General features: G+C 39.5%; 1 protein-coding gene across 1 annotated transcript; it reads right to left on the bottom strand.

Annotated features, from left to right (window-relative positions):
• Window positions 1-914: 914 nt before the first annotated feature.
• Window positions 915-20,101, bottom strand: PLAA (phospholipase A2 activating protein). Its single transcript, XM_027715054.2, has 14 exons — window positions 19,924-20,101; window positions 17,471-17,664; window positions 16,419-16,519; window positions 16,207-16,327; window positions 15,714-15,881; window positions 14,591-14,726; window positions 13,917-14,086; window positions 12,241-12,398; window positions 10,592-10,811; window positions 9,585-9,653; window positions 7,978-8,049; window positions 7,296-7,397; window positions 4,798-4,962; window positions 915-3,349 (listed from the first exon to the last, which is right to left on the bottom strand). Exons 1-14 carry the CDS (start codon window positions 20,070-20,072, stop codon window positions 2,784-2,786), a joined length of 2,391 nt encoding a protein of 796 aa, XP_027570855.1. The 5' UTR covers window positions 20,073-20,101; the 3' UTR covers window positions 915-2,783.
• Window positions 20,102-20,284: the final 183 nt, after the last annotated feature.

Below are 20,284 nucleotides of genomic sequence, written 5' to 3'. Positions count from 1 at the left end.
TACAGCAGTCAGTGCTGACCTCCGTCAGTTTTGGTTCCTCTTTCAGTTCCGTAAGGTGGCATTTTATACAGTGTCCTGAGTTCTAGTCCAAGTAGATCCCAGGTATTTCCACTTTATAAAACCCAAGGCATGCCTAACAACAAAGCTTTAACATGAGGTGCTATTACGTGCTGTTTCCTGTTCTAAGAGCTTCCGTTCTAGCTTAGAAAAAGATGCCAAAAGAATTTTGGCATCTACTGAGAAGCTTTGAATTCTTAGCAGAAGACACAACTTCTCTGTAATGGGCTCTTGAAATCTCTCAAAACATACTTTCACTATCCCCCAATGAATCAAACCAGGAACATGCAGCACACAGATCAACTCCTCTGAAGTTTACTGCTCTAGACAGCAAGCCAGCTCTGAGCTGTGTGATAGGCATGTATTTGTTTTCAATGTCCTCTGGTCTCAAAAGATCGTACACCATGGACATCGTGCCTGGCATGTTTCCTCAGTATAGGTTTAACATGCTTTCACTGAAACAGAAAATGCATCCTGGTGACATTCTTAAGGTGTTCTACTTGTTTGCGACCTCAGCAGCAGATTGTGTAGTTAGTACTTACATGTATTTGTGTGTTTAGGTACATGCATGCTGACATGAACTACACTGGAGTTTTAAAGTGTAATTTAAAACACAAGCAATAGCATACAATTTCCCACTCTCCCTGTTCCCTCAGACAATGCTAGATTATGGAATGGCTGGATACCACAGTACCCTTTTAGAAACAGGTATCTTTCTCTCCAAATATTCCTGGCCTGCTTTGTTTATCTTGCCTAATATGCATTGCTGCAGGCCCTAGAAGAAGGATTTTTTCTGTGCCTCATCATTTCTCCGCAAATATAATCAAATTTTGTAATATCTCTTAATATACCATTTCTTGGAGTTGCCAGAGTATGTTTATTAATATAAACATTAATTTTTGGTCTGGGAAATTCATGACAATTTTCACGTGAAGAGATAACCTGTAACAGAGCAATCCCACAATAATAAAATCAAAATGTTAAGACAAGTATAGTTTTTTTAAAATAGCACATGTACAAACACAGTTATAGAGCACAACATTTAAAAGCTAAAGTTTCAAGAACAATTGTATAGTAGGCAACCAAAATTCAACAGACAGGCACATTATTTCACAGACATGTTTCCTAATGGTAGCTTCTTAGATGCTTTCGCAGGAAGAGGTTCATCTACTGAGCACTGTAAATCCCCAATAATCTCTCTGACTGCCTAATACATGAACCTGCAATGGATCAAATGAGAAAACCTATGACTAAGACCATGATCAAGACTGTTTGTAAGGGTATGTATCTAGAAATCCATCAACTGTGGACACAGTACAAGTGTGCAACTAAGAATCTGAAAAGGAAGATTTTCTGGAAGTAGTGCAGTAATTCAGACAGTTCAGGTAGATATAGAAAAAAAAAAAGTCAGAGCTCTTGGTCACATAAACGTTCATCTCTGGCAGATAACGCAGGCATGTGCCAGAACTCATGTGCCAGAAAAGCCTGCCCATTTTTTTTTCATGTTTTCCATTCTATTAGTCTAATGAAAAATGTAACTGGAACATTGACCATCTTCAGTTCATCTTAATTCTAAATCCAAATGTAGTGCAGGAGTAGTAGAAGGTAACATTCCCCTTTGGAGATGAACATCTTAGATCTGCTGGAATTAGCTGTAAAATATTATTTTCCCTTTTCACAATCACCACAGTTATGAAATTAAAGCTATTGCATAAAACTTGAATTTATATTCATACAGTTTAGAATATTTCAGTTGTAAAGAACCTGTAATGATCTAGTCCAACCGCCTGACCACTTTTTGGCTGACCAAAAGTTGGCGTATCTTGTTAAGGACATTGTCCAAATGCCTCTTCAACACTGACAGACAAGGCCACGTCTAGGAAGCATCTTCAAGCTTCTGCTGTTCGATCTGTTCTCTGCACCTAAATTTTTCTCCCATTCTTCAAGATGGTTCTTCTTCTTTTTAATCATCTTGAATTTTACAGCATACTTTCTGGAGTAAGACACTTGCTATGAATTGGTGGGGTATTCCTGTCCTTAAAAGTTAAAAAGTCAGGTAAAAGCTTCTGTAGAAGTTCACGCTATTTTACAAGCTGCAAGATACAAACTTGTGAGTGAAGGTCATCATCCATATGCAGAGATTCTACCCCTCTAAAAGTCCCCTAGTTCTGGGTTAAAAAACAGTAAGAGCCACAAACAGCTAGCTTTCAAAAGGAAGTGGAGAAAAGCTGATGAAAAAATTCCTTACCAGGCTATTTGACAAGGGTTAATATTAACCAATGTTAACTAATAAGCTTGTGAAATGCACTATTGAACTTAACAGTTCTCAGGACCCCTTCTCTGCTGACAAAAAGCAAGTCAAGAAACAGACTCATCATGCTGAAACAAAGAAATGTGGTTGGAGTGGGTGTCAGAGTTGATAGTCACTAAATAACAGGCATTTCCTACCTTTCCATCTAGATGACCTGTAAGTACTGAGATGGTTTGATCTTGGTGATCTGTTTTGATCTGAGCAGTGTCAGGACTTGTTGAAAAGATCCTGTGCATCATACTCTTCAGAAAAGCAGTCAAATGACAAACAGTGAAAAAATTTTTATTTGCTCTGCATCTTGCAACAAATCAAGTGTAATTAATCCCCAGTATTTTCTCAAGTATAATCTGTCATAAAATATGAATAGAAGCATCTTTTTTCTGCATACACTGTGTCTCCCAAGTGCTAAAAGTTATTATAGCAGATTAAGAACAAACCTACAGCATTCTTTTACTTTAGCTGGTTCCGATACAGAGGCATACTTTTTTATTTGAGAGTCAACTCCAAGAGACTTAGCTAATTGCACAGCATTTGTATCATCACTGATAAGCGTCCCAAGAGCCACAAGGAGTCTAAAAACGGCTTCAAGGTCTTGAACAACTTCCATAACTGTGCTGATGACTGATAAACATTGAGCTTTGCCCTCAACATTGTTGACTTTATGTAAACATACAGCATAGTTCAATGTCAGTGTGGCCAGCGCAATGTGGATGTTCTTATTATTGCCCGATTTAGTTTCTATTGCTTGTGTCATTATTTCATCCCTCTGTTCCATCATGAGCTTCTCACCTGCATGGCTGACAAAACAATTGCAAAGAGCTCTAAGTGCCAACAGCTGGTTTGCTTGCTTTCCTTTAGGGTTCAGAAATTTAAGGAGAAGGACGATAAATTGTACATGCTCCTTTTCACTGCAGAAGTTTTCATTCACAGTGGGATGCCTGACAGACAATCTAAGAATGTCTAGGGCTGGAAAGACAATATCTAAGAAACAAAACAGAACAGAATTTTAGAATTAATATTGCATTTTGTGCAAATGTGCCAGTGAGTTTTCTTTCAGATACAGCCCCTAGCCCTGCAGCTTGGGGAACAGACAGTAACAGTTTCATGCAGAGACTCAGGTAAAGCACAAGTTGTTTGAAATTCATGAAGTTAAATATTGACAAATCCATTCTATTAACACTTATCATAAAAAAACCCATAACCCTTAATTTAGGATAAATACAGTGCTTTGCAGAAAATCTTAAATCTTTCCAAAAACTTTAATTGATAACACTGAAGGCAAATGTCTCTGAAAGCTTCTGACTAAACATCCCTACATAGACAGCATCACTACAAAACTGCTTCCAGGGAAAAAAAGAAAAGAGAAAAAATATTTTAATTACCTTCATTTCTGAGACAAAATTTGCAAAGAAAATAGAAAACAGGTCCTCAACTGATCAACTGGAAATGATTTTAAGTAATCTGAACTAAAAGTTTGTTCAGTTGTATCCTCCCTTGTCTGACTTTTAAACATATCTGTCTCCTTGATCTACTATTGCTATCCTATGCTTATAATGAAATCAAAGCTGAACCTGCCTAACTACTTATTGAGGATTTTCCTTCAGACATGCAGAATCTTCAGAATTAATGCTTTGTACAATAGAAAGAGAGTCTGGAAAGTATGACATTAGCCATTACCATAGCTCCCAGCTATGCAAAACATACTTTGATTAAGTGATGTTATATAATGACCATAAATTTTTAATACTAAAATGTTCTTCCAGCTAATTAATCTTGAACTCCATCTTCAAGAAAGCAGTTAATTTTCACCACATTTTTAGATACTTGTATATGCAATGTATGCTTTCTTTCCAGAATGTGCCTTAATAACCAAAATAGTCTTTCCAATCTATCACTGCTGAGGATACATTACTACATGGAATTATATCACCTCCACTTGCATTCATTCAGAATGTCATTTCATCAATGCAGTTTTGACCACATAGCCTAGAGGTTCTGTAACTTCTCCCTTTCTACCACATTAAAATAAGAGCTACTTTTGATATTTTTTTAACATAATTTATCTCTACAATTTCATCTCTCATTTGATAAAAACATATGATCCCAAGCTCACACTTCCTTGTTGTATTTCCAAACAAGTCTCACACATTTTTGAAGATGACTCTGCTAATGAAATAACCATGACTGATGTTTATATCAAGTTTCTCATTTACATTTACTACTGTGACAACAACGAAACCTGATAACCAACTATCAGTTTTGCCTCTGCTGCTGATCAGTGTTGTTAGCACCTGTTCATCATCTGTTTTCTACTAAGGCTATCAAGTCTTTGAGACAGACTCTGTGTAATAAACAGCATAACAAGACTTTTTGTTCATGGTGAAGTGTTGATGAGATGACAGTACAAGAAGTTAACTGCAAGTGTCTACCTTCTGGCCAGTTAACTGCTCTCCATAAAGTCTGAAGTTGCTGTGCTGTAGGTGTTTCTGCAGAGGTGTTGCATGTTGCAGATAATAACTTTTCTAGAATTATCAAGTCATCTTCTGTAAGCTTATGTTCTTCAGCTGCTGTGCCATTAAGTTCCTTTAATTTGCCTGTAAAACCAAAGGAAGAGGCATGGCTTTCTGATAAGAGAACTTCACAAATCAAGATCTTGAATGAAAGACTACAAAAGCACTTTACAAACAAGTAACAACTACTGTAATTGGGGGTTTTTGGGGGGCGATGAATTTTTGAACACTTTTCCCAATTTCATAATATTCTAATTTAAATTTTCAATTACCACAATGATCACTACTACTAAAATCTCCTCTAACAGTCAACAAAAAGATTCAGAATTTGTTGAAAATTTCAGAAAATGCCTACATAAAGAGAAAAATGCAGAAAATAATCACAAGACCATTAGAGCTTTCATAACAAATATGATTTCTTTTTTGTTCTTTCCTATTATTAGGTCATAGAAACAACGAAGAAACTGTATGTCCTTAGTGTGATCACAGGTTTTGTATTTTTTCTTATTTAAGTTTTGTGATCATATTTTGCTTATGGCATGTCCTGTATTCAAACTTCATTGTGATTTAAAAATCCAAGTATTGGAAAAATCATTTTAATGTAATGGCTCGAGCATTAAGGACCTGCCAATCATGGTTTTTCCAGATATAACGAGGGCCATGTCAATAAATACACAAGCAGACAACATTACATTAGTACACCCTTTTGTTTTATAGTATGCACAAAAAAATCAACCATGGGCCCTCGTGGAAAAAAAAATACAATACAAACATTCATCTATTAAATGTCTCCCAGTCCAGCCATAATATTTACAAGTGTATTTAACCACGCACTGTTACAAAACTGCAGGGAAAACACAGTAAACCTAGTTTTCTGATTCTAAACTTCAAAAAAACAAACAGCCCACTAAGCCTGTGAGTAATACCATTATCCTTCAAGACTACAGGATAAAAATAAACTGATGCAGTATGTTTTAAAGACTAAGTGAAAGTCTTGCCTTTGCTATAACATGAATGTCAGCCAGTCTTGCTGTTCTCCCTCTTAGGAAGTTCTGAACAAAATTTTACTGTTAATGTATGGAAAACCAAAAGGAGGCTAAATCTCTTTAATAGCCAAAACCTCCAGGAAAAGTTTGTGAATCCCTTAACTTCTCCTTGAACAAATAACAGAGTGCAACAAAATTCGGCACAACAGGATAAGGCTAACTGAAGACTCTGACATTTTTTTTAATCAGAAAATAAAACTTGATCAATATGTGGGTTAAAAAGAGATTGAGAGCAGCAGTGAAAAAAAGACTTGGGGGTAGTGGTTAATTAGTAAGTTGGACACAAGTCACAGCCCAGAAAGCCAACTGCATCCTGGGCTGCATAAAAAGCAGCGTGGCTACCACAGCAACAGAGGTGATTCTGCCCCTCTACTCTGCTGCCTGTGAGACTCCACCTGTAATGCTGCATCCACCTATGGGGTCCTCAGCACAAGAAAGACATGGATCTCTTGGAGTGGGTCCAGAGAAGGGACAAAAAAAGCAACCACGGGGGTTGAAGAGCTCTACTACAAGGAAAGGCTGAGAGTTGGGGTTTTTCAGCCTGGAGAAGAGAAGGCTCCGGGGAGACCCTACTGCAGCCTTTCAATTCTTAAAGGAGGCTTATGACATAGAAGGAGACCTTTTATCGGGGCCTGTAGTGATAGGACAAGGGTTAATGCTTTTGAACTGAAAGAGACATCAGAACAACTTGCCCAGAGAAAATGTCAATGTCCCATTCCTAGAAGTGCTTGAGGTCACGCTGAATGGAGCTTTGAGTAACCTGGTCTAGTCAAAGGTGTCTCTGCCCATGGCAGGGAGATTGGACTAGATAATCTTTAAAGGTCCCTTCCAAACCAAACCATTCTATGATTCCATGGCTGTAAAGTCAGGAGCTTGCCCTCTTCAAGATGTTGGATAAAGGTGAAGGTATATTTTTTCTAAAAACCAGAGTCTCTTGTTCCTAAGTTTCCTCATCAGACTAGCTAGACAGCTAAACATTTTCAAGGTCTGTGTATAAAAGGGAGATAAAGAATTGAGTTTTAATATCTTCAAGGCAGATACACTGTGAGTACAAATAATTTTACAAAACCCTTACAGAAATATACAGAAACAAACTGGTGACAAAAAAGGTAGAGATTATATGGAAACAAGAATACAAGGCAATGGAAAGGAAAGAAAGGACATTCTGTATTAGGTAAAAGTTCCTGTGAAGTACTCATACTTCTAAGCCTTCAAATACATGCACCAATAAAATGATGAGTGCAATTTTAAAAGGTAAAAACCAAGAAACATTAGGAAAGCTATGGGAAATTGCTTAGGTTTGTTAAAAGCTCAAATGTCAAGTTACTTCAAACAAATGAAAAATGTCATCCTTGATAATAAAACACTGACCCAGTATCTGCGTAGGATTGGCCTGATCAAAGGTGACAGCATCCTTCTTCGGAAAATAAATATTTTCAGCTTTAGCTGCAGCTGACTGGTAGGCACCCATTCCTACAGAAATGCAATACAGAACATTCAACAGCACATCAAAGTGTCTAACAGAGAACAATATCCTAGAAGTAATTCTCTACTGCTGAATGTCACTCAGAAAAGTATCTTCTGGGAAAAAAAATGAACATTTATGCAAATAGCTGTCTTTCCTTACATTATTTTTAAATTCAAGGTTTAAAATTTAAAGCAATCTCAAACTGTCCTCCCCTCATGTAAAAACTTACAAGTTTAAATTATTAACAGTGATTTCTTAATTATGCGAACTAAATACACAGCCATTCATAGGAATGGGTGTGGGAACAAGCTGAGTCAGATGCACCTGCATTCAGTTAAGTTAGAATCAAAAAGGAGTATTTCAGCCTTGACCATGTTTTGATAAAGAGCTTGTGTACCTAATTCATGCATGTAAAGCAAGGCTCTGTTATCCGTATTTGCTGAATAATTTCCAGAGTATAAGCAGCTTCAGTCTGCTCATTATTTTTAATAAAGTATCAATTTGCATCAATGCAGAATTCATGTCAGAAGAAAAAACAAAACAAAAGATCAGGATTGTTTTTCATTGGCAGAAATCATCTCTTACCTGTATATGGATCAACTCCGCCCACTGGAGCTCCTGCATTTGATGCTGAACCAGGAACATAGCGACCAGCACCTAAACAAAGATGTTAAGTTTTTTAACCACCACCACTGGTACAGAGGTAATATATACCTGTATTTAGTCACTAGTTTTCAAAAATCACCATTAAAGGGATTATTTTGCACTAAAGGAATTATAAAGAAATCTTCAACACTTCTTTAAGGATTAAATCTATGCCTATGTGTGAGGGTGTTGGTGATGATAGCATTCACTAGCTAAGTGAGACACAAATGGGAGACCACTGGCATGGTCTCCGGCACCCAGAGGAGCAAAGGCCCTCAGCACGGCAGGTACTTATCCATGACAAGCTCCAGCAGGAGGGCACTGCTCAGACCTGCTCTCTATGTGCATGGGGCCCGAAGTGGCCTCTCCTGTGGGAGGTGGACTCTCCTTTCTGGCAGTGAGGCCTCAGGCGAGACCTCCACCTGCAGAGATCACAGACAAAGCCACACAAAGCACGGGAGAAGAGATCGCTGGACAACAAAGTAGAATAGGAACAGAGAAAGACTGCCAGGATGGGGAAGGCTGAAGGCTGTGGGTTTTGGCAATGGCATGAAGGCTTCAGCTCTACCTGTAGATCTGCAACTGCAGAACAGGCAGTGCGCCCTGGCACTGGTAAGGAAAAGCACCCAGCAGGTTCTTCCCCAGGAGAAAGGCAAGTGACAGTGACAGGAGGCAGAGTATCCTCCTGCAGGGTATGGAGGCACCCACTACTGACACAGGAGTATATCTCCAGATATCTTGGGATAGGCTTGGATCCAGGATGCCAGAGAGACATTACCAAGATTGTTACCCTGCTACTCTTCCACACAGCCATCAATGGTATTGCCAAGGAAGTCCTGGAGAGTATCAAGGGTGATTAGAGAGCCCTGGGAGCAAGAGTGAAGAGCCCAGGTGGTGTTTCTTTGATGCTATCAAGAAAGCAAAATTGCTTGAATAGAAACGGACTCATCACGTAGGTCAGCAGCTCAGTGCATGGTTTTACTGGTTTTACTGGTTTTACTGGCAGAGCTTTGGCATTTATTGACTACAGGACCTTCAAGGAGCAAGAGCTACTTATTGCAGATGGGGTAAGTCTGAAAAAGCAGGGCTGCAACTGGGGATGTCTTTGCAAACAAGCAAAGTTTGTTTGTAAAAAGCTATCAGTAGCTTTTTACAATAGCTATCCCAGTAAGGATCTAGGGTGCATGGTACTTATAAAAATCATGTAATAAGTGACAATGAAAATAGAGAACTACCTTTATGAACATACTCATTTCTGTGTTGTCCTTGCATATGGATTTTTGCAAAACAAAAGTTTTATGTCCTTACCCTTCTGCTGTAGAGAGCAGAGCGACATGAGGCAGAACAGACAGCAGAGGGCTCTCTACTACTGAACAGATCTCCATATGCTTTGACAGTGGCAGAGCCCACCTTACCAGGCAGTCCCACACTACTGCCCCAGAGAGCTGCAAGAAACAGCCATCTGGAGCCGAACGTGGAATACAAGTGAACACGACTAAAATACGCATCTTACATGCTAGCCAGAGAAATTACGAATTTTACATTACCTGTAAATGGATCTGCCCCAGGTATTGTATTCGATCCAGATGAAGAGCCTGGAACATAACGTCCAGCACCTAGTGAAACAGCAAGAAAACCAGTGACTATTAAACACAGCTTGATGTTATTCAAATGTCAGTACTTTTCAGCCAGAAGCAGCTCAAAAATAAAGCTAAACATCATATATGTCTTATGGTTTATTGTGGCATTATAGGAAATCCGATCCTATCCCCTGATGCAAACAAATTCTTTCATACTAATTGAGAGTCAGAAGTTTGTCTTCTGGTGCATACATGCTATATACTTGGACACAACCAAATCAAAACCCAGACTGGAGCGAGTCCAGAGAAAGGCAATGAAGCTGGTGAAGGGTCTGGAGCACATGTCCTGTGAGGAGTGACTTAGAGAGCTGAGGGTGTTTAGCCCTGAGACAAGGAGGCTCAGGGTGGGCCACATCGCTCTCTACGACCACCTGAAAGGAGGTTGTAGAAAGGTGGGGGTTGGTCTGTTTTTCCAGGTTACAAGTGATAAGATGAGAGGAAATGGCCTCAAGTTGCACCAGGGGAGGTTTAGATTAGATGTAAGTTTTCTGCTGCAAGGGTTGTCAGGCACTAGAATAGGCTGTTCAGGAAAGTGGTAGAATCATCAACCTGGAAGCATCCAAGAAGCATGTGGATATGGCACTTGGGGATATGGTGTAGTGGTGAACACAGAAGTGCTAAGTTAATTGTTGGACTCAATATCCTTAGAGGTCTTTTCCAACCTTGACAATTCTCTGATTCTGTGACAGTGAGGTGATTTGAAACTGACTGAACAATCAGGCCCAGAGGGTGGTGATCAGTGGCAGAACATCTAGTTGGAAGCCAGCCACTACCCCGGGGTCAGTACTGCATCCAGTCCTGTTCCACATCCTCATTAATGACCTGGAAGGTCAGAATATACTCTCAGCGAGTTTGCTGAAGACACAAAACTGGGAGGAGTGACTGATGTCATCATTTAAGTTTAAAATTTTTACCTGTAAATGGATCTGAAAATTGAGCACTTGAACTTAACAGTGTTTGCCCCTTAGTGTTGTCCATAATAAACTTCGCCACCTGATCCAGAAACATAGGATTTAGATCATTCTTTTGCAGGAAGTTGTATGCACTCAGCCAAGGATCATCAGTGATGTTATATGGCAGTTTGTAGGAAGGCCCACTTTCATTTACATCAATAGTGAAAACATAGTCATACTCCTTTAAGCAGAATAAAAATAAAAGCAAATTACAAGTTTGACAGCATTCTTTACAAAAAGATGTATCAAATGTAGACTAAAAACAGCCCAGGAATAAGCCTAAAAACTGTAACACTGTGCTGTATCAATATCAGTGATACTGCAGAATGTATCAATAATACTCTCCTACAGAGATTGCAAGTAAACATTTGCTGACTCCGGGTAAACATTACTTAGCACTGGCCAGAACATCAGTATGTTATCAAGAATGTTGCTACTCTAAATCCAAAACACACAGCACTGTACCAGATGCTAAAAAGAATATGAACTCTGTCTCAGCCAAAATCATGAGAAACTTAAACCTATAGTTTCCAGACTTCTCTGTCTCAAGAACAGAACATGGAGTAAAACAACATATCATGATAACGTTTGTGTAGATATGTTACAAAATAACAGATGCACCACATAATTCTCACGGACAGCTCTGGCTGCCTGAAAAGCTACAGGGAAGTCAGATGCCTCAAAAAACTTCAGTCTTAAAAGCACACTTCTAATACTAAAAAACTACAATTTTCTAACATTCTAACTTTCAAAACATGTGAGTGAGAAAATTTGTATCTCTGAGGCATTTTTTCTGCCCCAGACAGACTTTTCTGTGTATATTTCAGTAAAGGAAACATTTTCCAGCTATCTTTAAGTTCTTTGGTTACTACAGAAAAGGGGTACAGAAGGCCCAGTACCTAATATTTTAGGTAAGCCTTGCATTTTAAGTTGTATGGTTCGCTTCCTTTGGAAAGGAAATTAACTTCTCAAGTTATTAACAATAAATAAAATAGAACTTCGTCGTGGGGTAAAATGTCAATAGGTCTTGGTCCGAGAAGAAAAGAACACACATGACACACAACAGGGTGATGAGACAGAGAGATGTCTGCTGCTTCTCAGAAGCAGCAGCTTTTTTTGAGCTCGCCCGCTTCTACTTTCTCACACATATAATATAAACAAATTCTTGCAAAAACACTTAGGCATGCAGCACCTGCACTCAAACAGCTTTAACCTTGTACTCTTTATAACTCAAGGCTGTGTCCATGGGAACTATCTAATTAGCTTTACTGTTCTCATGGAAAACGGCCTAACACTTTATAATATTTCAAACCCCTCAAGCTTCAGAGGCTTCTGTGGGGCTTCACCCCACAGAACTTGATCATTTCTCTATTACTAGTTTCTCCAAAATAATTTGTCTTCGTTGGCTTACTCATTTTACAAAATGTGTTTCAGAAGTAATGAAGCAAGTAGTACTTATACTTCTACCTCTGAGATCAAGGATGACAAGAAAGTACAAAACAAATACCTATTTTCTACATTATATTTTATCTGAACAAAGACCAGAATAGATTTTAATGGGAAATTCAGTATTTTACTTAGGAAGGAATAAAACTAAAGTTTGCATATACCTTTCCTTCAAATAAAACTTTTCCAGATGTCTGTTGTGTGGCTCCGGCAGAACCAACGACATCACCAATCTTTATCCATCTTCCTTCACTAACACTCCATTGATATGCTTCTACTTTACCATTATCTTTAATAAGCCGTGTCTGTCCATCTCTTGTTCCTGTAGACAGAGTATAAGAGTTTGAACAATTTCAAGAATACAATTTACTTTAGGAAAGTCTTTGAATAGTGCTTAGCATTAAAAATGAAAAAAATAGTTCAATAACATGTAACGTCACAGCACAGGAAGTAAGCAGATACATGTCATGGTTTACCCCCAGATGGCAACTAAGCACCACTCAGCCCCTCGCTCACTCTCCTCCTGGCTGGGATGCAGAAGAGAATTGGAAGAGTATAAGTGAAAAAAATGTGTGGGTTGAGATACAGTTTAATAGATAAAGCAAAAGCCACATGCACAAGCAAGGCAAAACAAGGAATTCATTCACCACTTCCCATGGGCAGGCAGGTGTTCAGCTGTCTCCAGGACTCCCATCATGCTTAACAGTTACTTGGGAAGAAAAATGTTATCACCAAAATCCCCCCCTTCCTTCTTCCCCCTAGTCTATATCCCGAGCATGATGCCATGTGGTATGGGATATCTCTTGGGTCATCTGGGCTCAGCTGTCCTGGCTGTGACCCCTCCAAGCTCCTTGTGCACTCCCTTGCTGGTGAGGTGGGGTGAGGAGCAGCAAAGGCCTTGGCTCTGTGTAAGCCCTCCTCAGCAGAAATGAAAACATCCCCGTATTATCTACACCATTTCCAGCACAAATCCAAAACGCAGCCCCACACTAGCTCCTATTGGAGATAATTAACTCTATCCCAGCCAAAACCAGCACAAAACTACACGTCACAGCAAGAACAGCAGGTATCTTGACAACAGCATTTACAGTTACGGTAACGGTATCTGCCACCAGACTAACTTGCAAAACCAACCCTTACTTAGGTCAAGTATTTCAAAAGTTTATCATTTCCCCAGCGAGATGACAACCAAGAAAGGTGATACTCTCCCATGGTCTTAACTAGATGCAAAGTTCCATATGGTTGTAAGATTTCCACTTGCTTATAAGAGCCAAGGGTTGAAATCACTGTTTACTTCACCTTCGGAAAAAGTATATGTCTATTTTAGAGTAATGTTTACTACTGCTTCTACTGCATTCTCAGCAATCTCCTGAGTACCTAGAAAGTGTGAACCGAGTTAGCGAAAACTATCTTTCAAGCCAAAAGCTAAAGCAGAAAATTTACACCTAATGCTTATTTTAGGGAAAAAAAAAATTACACATTCAGTAGTCCCTTTGCAAAATACCTGACTCATTTACTGTTGGTACGGCTGACGGAACAGATCCAAAACATCTTGAACACATTGCAGCATCCTGAATTCTATCTTTTTCTAAATTATCCCATAAGATAAATATTTTTTTACCATTCTAGTCTACCAAAAAATACCCCAACAAACAAACAAACAAAAAAACCTAGAGTCTTGCCTCCAAAAGAATCAGTGGAATTAATAGAGCAAAATTAAGCTGTTTCCTTCAGCAACCCTACTGAAAGTGATTAAAGCCTTAATTTTGGAAACTATTAAAAGTTTCAAGACCTCCAGATTTGGAGGCATCTCTAAAATCACAAAAGTACACTAACTTACCACGATCCTTAAGATGTTCTCTTCCAGGAAGGTCATCAGCATTAATATCTCCTAAATCTCCAGTTTTAGGGTCAATGGATGCTTGGGAAAGCTCATTTTCAAAAGCCTGAATCTCCTCAGCACTTGCTGTACGTTCCAAAGACTCTGTAAACACTCTTATAATTCCATCACTGAATGGAGAGAAAACATTCAAACAGAAATAGGATTTTAAATATCACAATGATTACATAAATTCTAATGGTGACTTCTACATCAAAAGAAACCATCACTACTTTTAATTACTCCTCTCAATTATTCCTATGGAAGGAATTCACTGTCATGGTAAAACCACCCAGAGAAGTAATCAAGCAGCTAACCCTGTCTTTAATATAATTTTAAAATCAAGATATGATATGCTTATCAAAAATATTCTTTACACAGTATTTATACATTTATTCTCTGTCTATTCATGGTTTACCACATCTCCAAAGAATTCACTCTACCTCTCTGAGTCATATAAAAAATTTACATTTTGGATGAAGTATAGCACATGTTTAAACTTAACACACACGTGCATATTTTGATGGCTGCATTTTTAAATAGAAATGAAACTGATGCTCCAAGTGATGTTTTCAATTTCATCAAGGACTTGCAGATTTGGATCTACAAATATAGTGAGAATAAAATCTGGATACCTTGCACCAACTACGATGTCACCATTGTCTAACACACAGCAGCACCACACAGACTGAGCTGGGAGTCTGATTGTTTGAGCACATTCCCCTTGTTTCCAGATTCTAAGAGATCTATCCTCTCCAGTAGTCACAAAATCTGAAAATAAAAAAAGTACAAAAACTTCTAAAGTATATTTTTAGCATCCTGTGATACTAGATGCCATTGTGCAACTGGGTATCTAAAAATTAGAACAGTAAAAGAACCCTTCTACAATTTATTACTTCTCTCAATTGTAAGAAGAGAGCAAAAGGAAAGCCACTTCTAATCTGTCTTGTCAAGTGCATAAATTGCAAACTACACACCCAGGCAGGGAATGCAATTATGCCCAAGACAAACAATGACCCCTTCCTCCTTTCAAGAGTGAAACAATTTGGTAATCATCACTGCTTCATCTTGCACTTAACTCGCACAGTTTCGCATTTGTTTTAAATTGAGTTTTGGATGGTAAGCCTGCTTTTTAAAAATCTTGCATAAAGCACTCTCAAACGTCTACAACTCCTCAGTGAGGAATTCTAAGGCATAGGAAGATTACAGTATACACATCCGTTTATATACATGCACTTTACCTGATGAACAAATGCACAAGTGTCCCATACACCACATAAAGGTCACTGACTTGGAATTTCTTCTGCAACTGTCTGCAACAGTTAGTTCTGAACCTCTAAACCTCTATTTCTGAAAACAAATGTAATTTAGCCTCATACATAAAATTGTTAACCTAAACTATTTATAATGCACATTGTGGGATTATGTAAATTTATATTATGTCAAACTGGTAAACCACACATTATATTTTACTCCTCTGCAACAGTGCTGAAACACGGGTGGCAATTTAGACAACAGTCTTGCCTACTGCTTCACCCAAGTTTCACTTAAGGCTTCAATTAGCCCTAACCCAGGACCTTTTATCCCACATACTGCCAGAGCAACTCTGACACAGGTGTGATTTGGAGTCAATCACAGCACTTTTTAAAATCTATTTACACTAGATGTAAGAAGTAAATTAAACACTACCTGAGTTCAACAACAGAACACCCACCCTGTCACTGCATTTCATATTGGGTAATAGTCACAAAACCCTACCTTTACATTGAGGGAAAACAGAGATGCTGTATATGTAATTTGTGTGTCCATAGTACACCTGCAGACATTCTCCAGATATCTGCCATCTTCGAACACTAGCATCATTAGCACAGGAAAGGAATTCTGTTTCACTGAGAATAGCTAAACCTCTCACACAATCTTCATGTCCTTTATAAAAGAAAGGAAAAATTTAATGCAGTTTTTCTCTCTGTTAGCAGCAGTACACCATTTCTATTTAGCTCACATCTAAATCCAGGCAACAAATCTTCATTATGGGAGAAGTTAAAAAAAAAAATTGCTCACAATTCTCGTAAAAATCTTATTCTTTTAAAAATCATGTGACTTCCGAGCATACAACTTCAGAGACTTTAAAAATCCTGCCCAAGTATCGTTCAATTTATCCATGGTTTTGTAAGGTTTTAATGTTTTGGTTTTTTCTCTTTTTAAAAGAATACATTACCCTAATGAAATTATCAACTACAGCAACATTTACCAGTGAATGTTCTTTCACATCTGCCTGCCTTCCACAGTTTTATAGTTTTGTCAGCTGAACCAGTCAACATTAATCCCTGTTCAGGAAGTATTTTCACTGCCCATATTGCAGCTGTGTGACCCTGCAAAAAAACTCGACATTGTTAGACTTGTCAGACTGTCAGAATCAAATTCAGAGTACTCATTTTATATTCATGCAGAGGAACTTCATACCTGTAACGTCATCATACATCTGTCATTCAACCACACCTTGGCTGTTGTGTCCCATGATCCACTTAATAATGTGCCAAATTTCCCCGATGAAAGGCTGCAAACTGGAACGAACATTCAAGTCAGAACTGACAAGTGTCCTGCATTGCCACAAATCTCATCCAGTAACTTAAAGAGATTAACTTGAGGAGATTTACTTGGTATCAATAGCATAGTTAGTATTGAGGAGTCTGGGGAACCATAATTGCACTGCAACCAAGAAAGAAGTTGCTTCAAAATCTCTCAACTTTAGGTTACAATATCTGAAATATTTTTGCCATTCATATTTTTAAATTTCTTTTAGTACCAGACCTCTTCTCCTCAGATCAGAATACGATGGCAAGCAGGTTAGATAACTAGTCAAGATACAGAATTAATGCAAAGCTTTAATTTTTAAGATGTCACAGAAAACCAAGTTTTTTGCAACAGGTGTTAATTTGTGTCCTCAAGAAGCAAGATTTAGTTAAAAAAAAAAAAAAGTCGTTTGCTTGGAAGGCAAACTACTACCACCAAGAAGCTGTGATGACATTTAAAGATTCAGTAAAAAGATAATCTGAAAATGCTCCAGTAACCCAGTATAAAACTACGTATTTAAAGCACCAATTAATATTATATCCTTATCTATGTAACAAAATGGGCAGAGAAAGTTTATTTAGGAAGCTGACTTTCTCTGCTCCAATCAGCTTTGATATAAAAATTAAGTTTAGTACATGAAGAATCAACTGCTTCTTAAAAATGCAGCCCTTGGTAAAAGGGTAATAATTCTGTAAATTGCCATGAGTTCACATATGCAGTAAAAGTCCAAACATTCATCAAGATAAACTTGGAAGTCCTTGCCATGAATGGTCACTGCATGAATTAAAATTATAAAATCCCGTTTGCAGAGGTCATAATTGTTTGCTACATTATGTACCAAATAAATCAAAACTGAGTTTTATAAATTCAACTTAATTTCCTCTCTAATAAATCATGTTAACTTTCATGCAAAAAACCTCCAAAATAAAATTACTACATACCTGTGTTTTTATGACCCTTAAGGATGTAAAGAGGAGCTGTGCTGTCAACTGTAAAAATGCAAATATTATGATCATTGCCACCAGTTGCAATCAGTCCACGAGGATAGAGGTCACTTGGAGGTATGATGCACACGCAAGATACAAAATTTGAGTGGCCACTCATACAGTGCATTTCAGTAAAACCCCTGTTAAGACTAAACATACAAGACAATCAATCCAGAGTCATGACAGAAACAGTACTTTAAACTCTTGAATTAACAACTATGCTTGCATTGTGCTAAATAAATACTATGGATGACCTAGAAGGAATGAAAAACCTAAGAGAAATACTATATCCCAGCATTCCTACCCAGTAGTCAATACTTAAAGCTCTAAACTTCTTTTTCTGCAGTGGTAGGCCTGAAAAGACTTAAGTTTTCATTTTCCTTGCAAACATTATGCCAAATGTGATCAGAAACAGTAACAGTTTACCTTTACGAAATCTTTCGCTGTCTTAAGACTCAAATATGTATCCCAATACAAGGTAAAATAACAGAGCACACAAATGAAGGAAGTCTACTGCTTGCCAAATCTATTAATTGGCTCTTCATGAGGAGCACTGCAGAGGTTTAATAGTTAAATAGATCATAACTGATTTAAGCAGCACCCTCATTTCTTCACCCTGAGTGAAATTCAATAGTTGTAGACTAACTGGAAGAAGCTACTTATTCCCAGTACAGGTTGTGGTGTTGTGTGCTTGGTTTGTTTTGGTTTTTCTTTTTTCTCTTCTGCGTTTGTTCCCCCACTCTCAAAAAACATAACACATCACACTGTCATCCTTCATAGTCTAATACTTGGAAAGCTTGATATATGTAAGGAAATCATTACATTCTTTTAAATTCTAAAATATCTGCTGAAGGTACAGTGAACAAGTGAAGGCAACACATCTTCCTGACAAATCTAAACAATAAAACCAGTATACAGCAGTGTGCTTACCCACTGAACCCTGGCTACTGTAATCCCCAGGTCTTCAGGGCAGAGAAAGATAATCATTACCAACACTATGACTCCACATAAGTTACTCATGTCTTCCTCACAGAGTCCTCAAAAATTATGGGGTAAAATTAGACTTCCTTTTCTGCTGCAAATTTCTGTGCAATTTAACAACTTCTTTCCTTTGTGATGAGAGATTTAACAAGACACACTTAATGAGATTAGTCTTCCTTCACCTCAGTTGCAGAGCTCAGTATAATGACACATGTAAGCTTTCAGCAAATTTGCCAATCATCTGTTTTACTGGAAGGCAGTGAAGCTGCCTAGCAGCTTCAGAATGCAGTTCACAATTTGAAACTATAGTCAGAAGAGGAGGTACATCCTGTGTCTTCCAGCAATAGCCTGCATCTCCACTCTCTGCAAAGCACATTGCTTAGCAGTGCTGCTTCTGGTCACAGAGATATCTTGAAAAATTCACTTTGTGAATTCAACACAACAAATTCAACAGTAGGAGACAACCCCATGCAACACGAATATCAAAAAACCTAATGTGTTTTTCGTTTTTCAATGCCCTTGTGTATTCAAACTTCCTGTGCAGTTTTTTGTTCATATTTCACATTATGTTCAAAGAAGTTTGCTCAGCAAGGACAAGAAAAGATGGGTTTTTTTAAAACATTCAAAGCATACTGCCTTACTGGCAAAACTTAGCAGGAATACTTTGGCATTGAATACCATGAGGTGGAAACAACATTATTGACACCACCCAGAAAAAAGATGCCCAGATTTACTGGTATTGTTATCATCTGCAAAGCAGGCTGGAACACTGACCTACAGCTAACTGCTTAAACACATAAAACCTCCCTCACAGCAGGCATGCAAAAGTTGGTGCTGTTCAGTCTGGAGAAGAGAAGGTTGTGTGGAGACTTGACAGCAACCTTCCAGTGTCTGAAGGGGCCTACAGGGAAGCCAGAGAGGAACTGTTCATCAGGAACTGTAGTGACAGAAAAAGGAGTAATAGGTACAGATTGAAAGAGGGGAAATTTAGGTTAGAAATACAGAAGGAATTCTTTACTCTGAGGGTGGTGAGGCACTGGAACAGGATGCCCACGGAAGTTGTGGATGCCCCATCCCTGGAAGTGTTCAAGGCCCGGCTGGATAGGGCTTTGAGCAACCTGGTCTAGTGAAAGGTGTCCCTGCGCATGGCAGGGAGGATGGGACCAGATGACCTTTAAGGTCCCCTCCAACCCCTTCTCATCCATGCAAGCGACAATGCCACTCTCGGGCGCCTCCAGAACAGGGTCCCTCCGCCCGCCGCCTTCCCCGGCCCCGTCGGTTCAGCCGCCAGCCCCTGAGGGGGTCACGGCCGCGGAGACCACCCCGGCGGGGCTCGGGTGGCTCCCCGGCGGCACCACCTCCGCGCCCTCCTCCCCGCAGGGCGCCGGCCGGAGCGGGCCCGCCCAGCGCCGCGGCCCCACACTCACCCGTCCGGGGCCCACAGCCGCGCCGTCCGGTCCCGCGAGACGGACACGAAGCCGCCCTGCGGGAAGAGGCCGCGGGTGAGGCCCCGCACGTCCTGGCCGTGCCCCAGGAGGGAGCAGCGCAGCCGGAACGCACCTCCCTCGCCCGCCATGGCGGCAGCGCCCGCCTGACACAGCAAGGCCGCGCGCCGGAACCCGCGCCGGAAGTGCCGTCACCGGGCGCGCCTCTTGGGCTCCCCGGGACTCCATGTCCCGGCAGGCACCGCGCCTCTCTCGCGATGCCTCCTGGGAGTTGTAGTCCTCGCTGGCTGCAGCGGGTGGAGCGGGATTTGCGCCCCTCGCGATAGCAGCGCGCGCCGTTGCC

This window comes from Pipra filicauda, unplaced genomic scaffold (assembly GCF_003945595.2).
Source record: "Pipra filicauda isolate LSUMZ 115617 unplaced genomic scaffold, ASM394559v2 scaffold194_size2289513_pilon, whole genome shotgun sequence".
In the NCBI taxonomy this organism is placed as follows: Eukaryota; Metazoa; Chordata; class Aves; order Passeriformes; family Pipridae; genus Pipra; species Pipra filicauda.
This window is presented reverse-complemented; position numbering and strand designations above follow the sequence as displayed.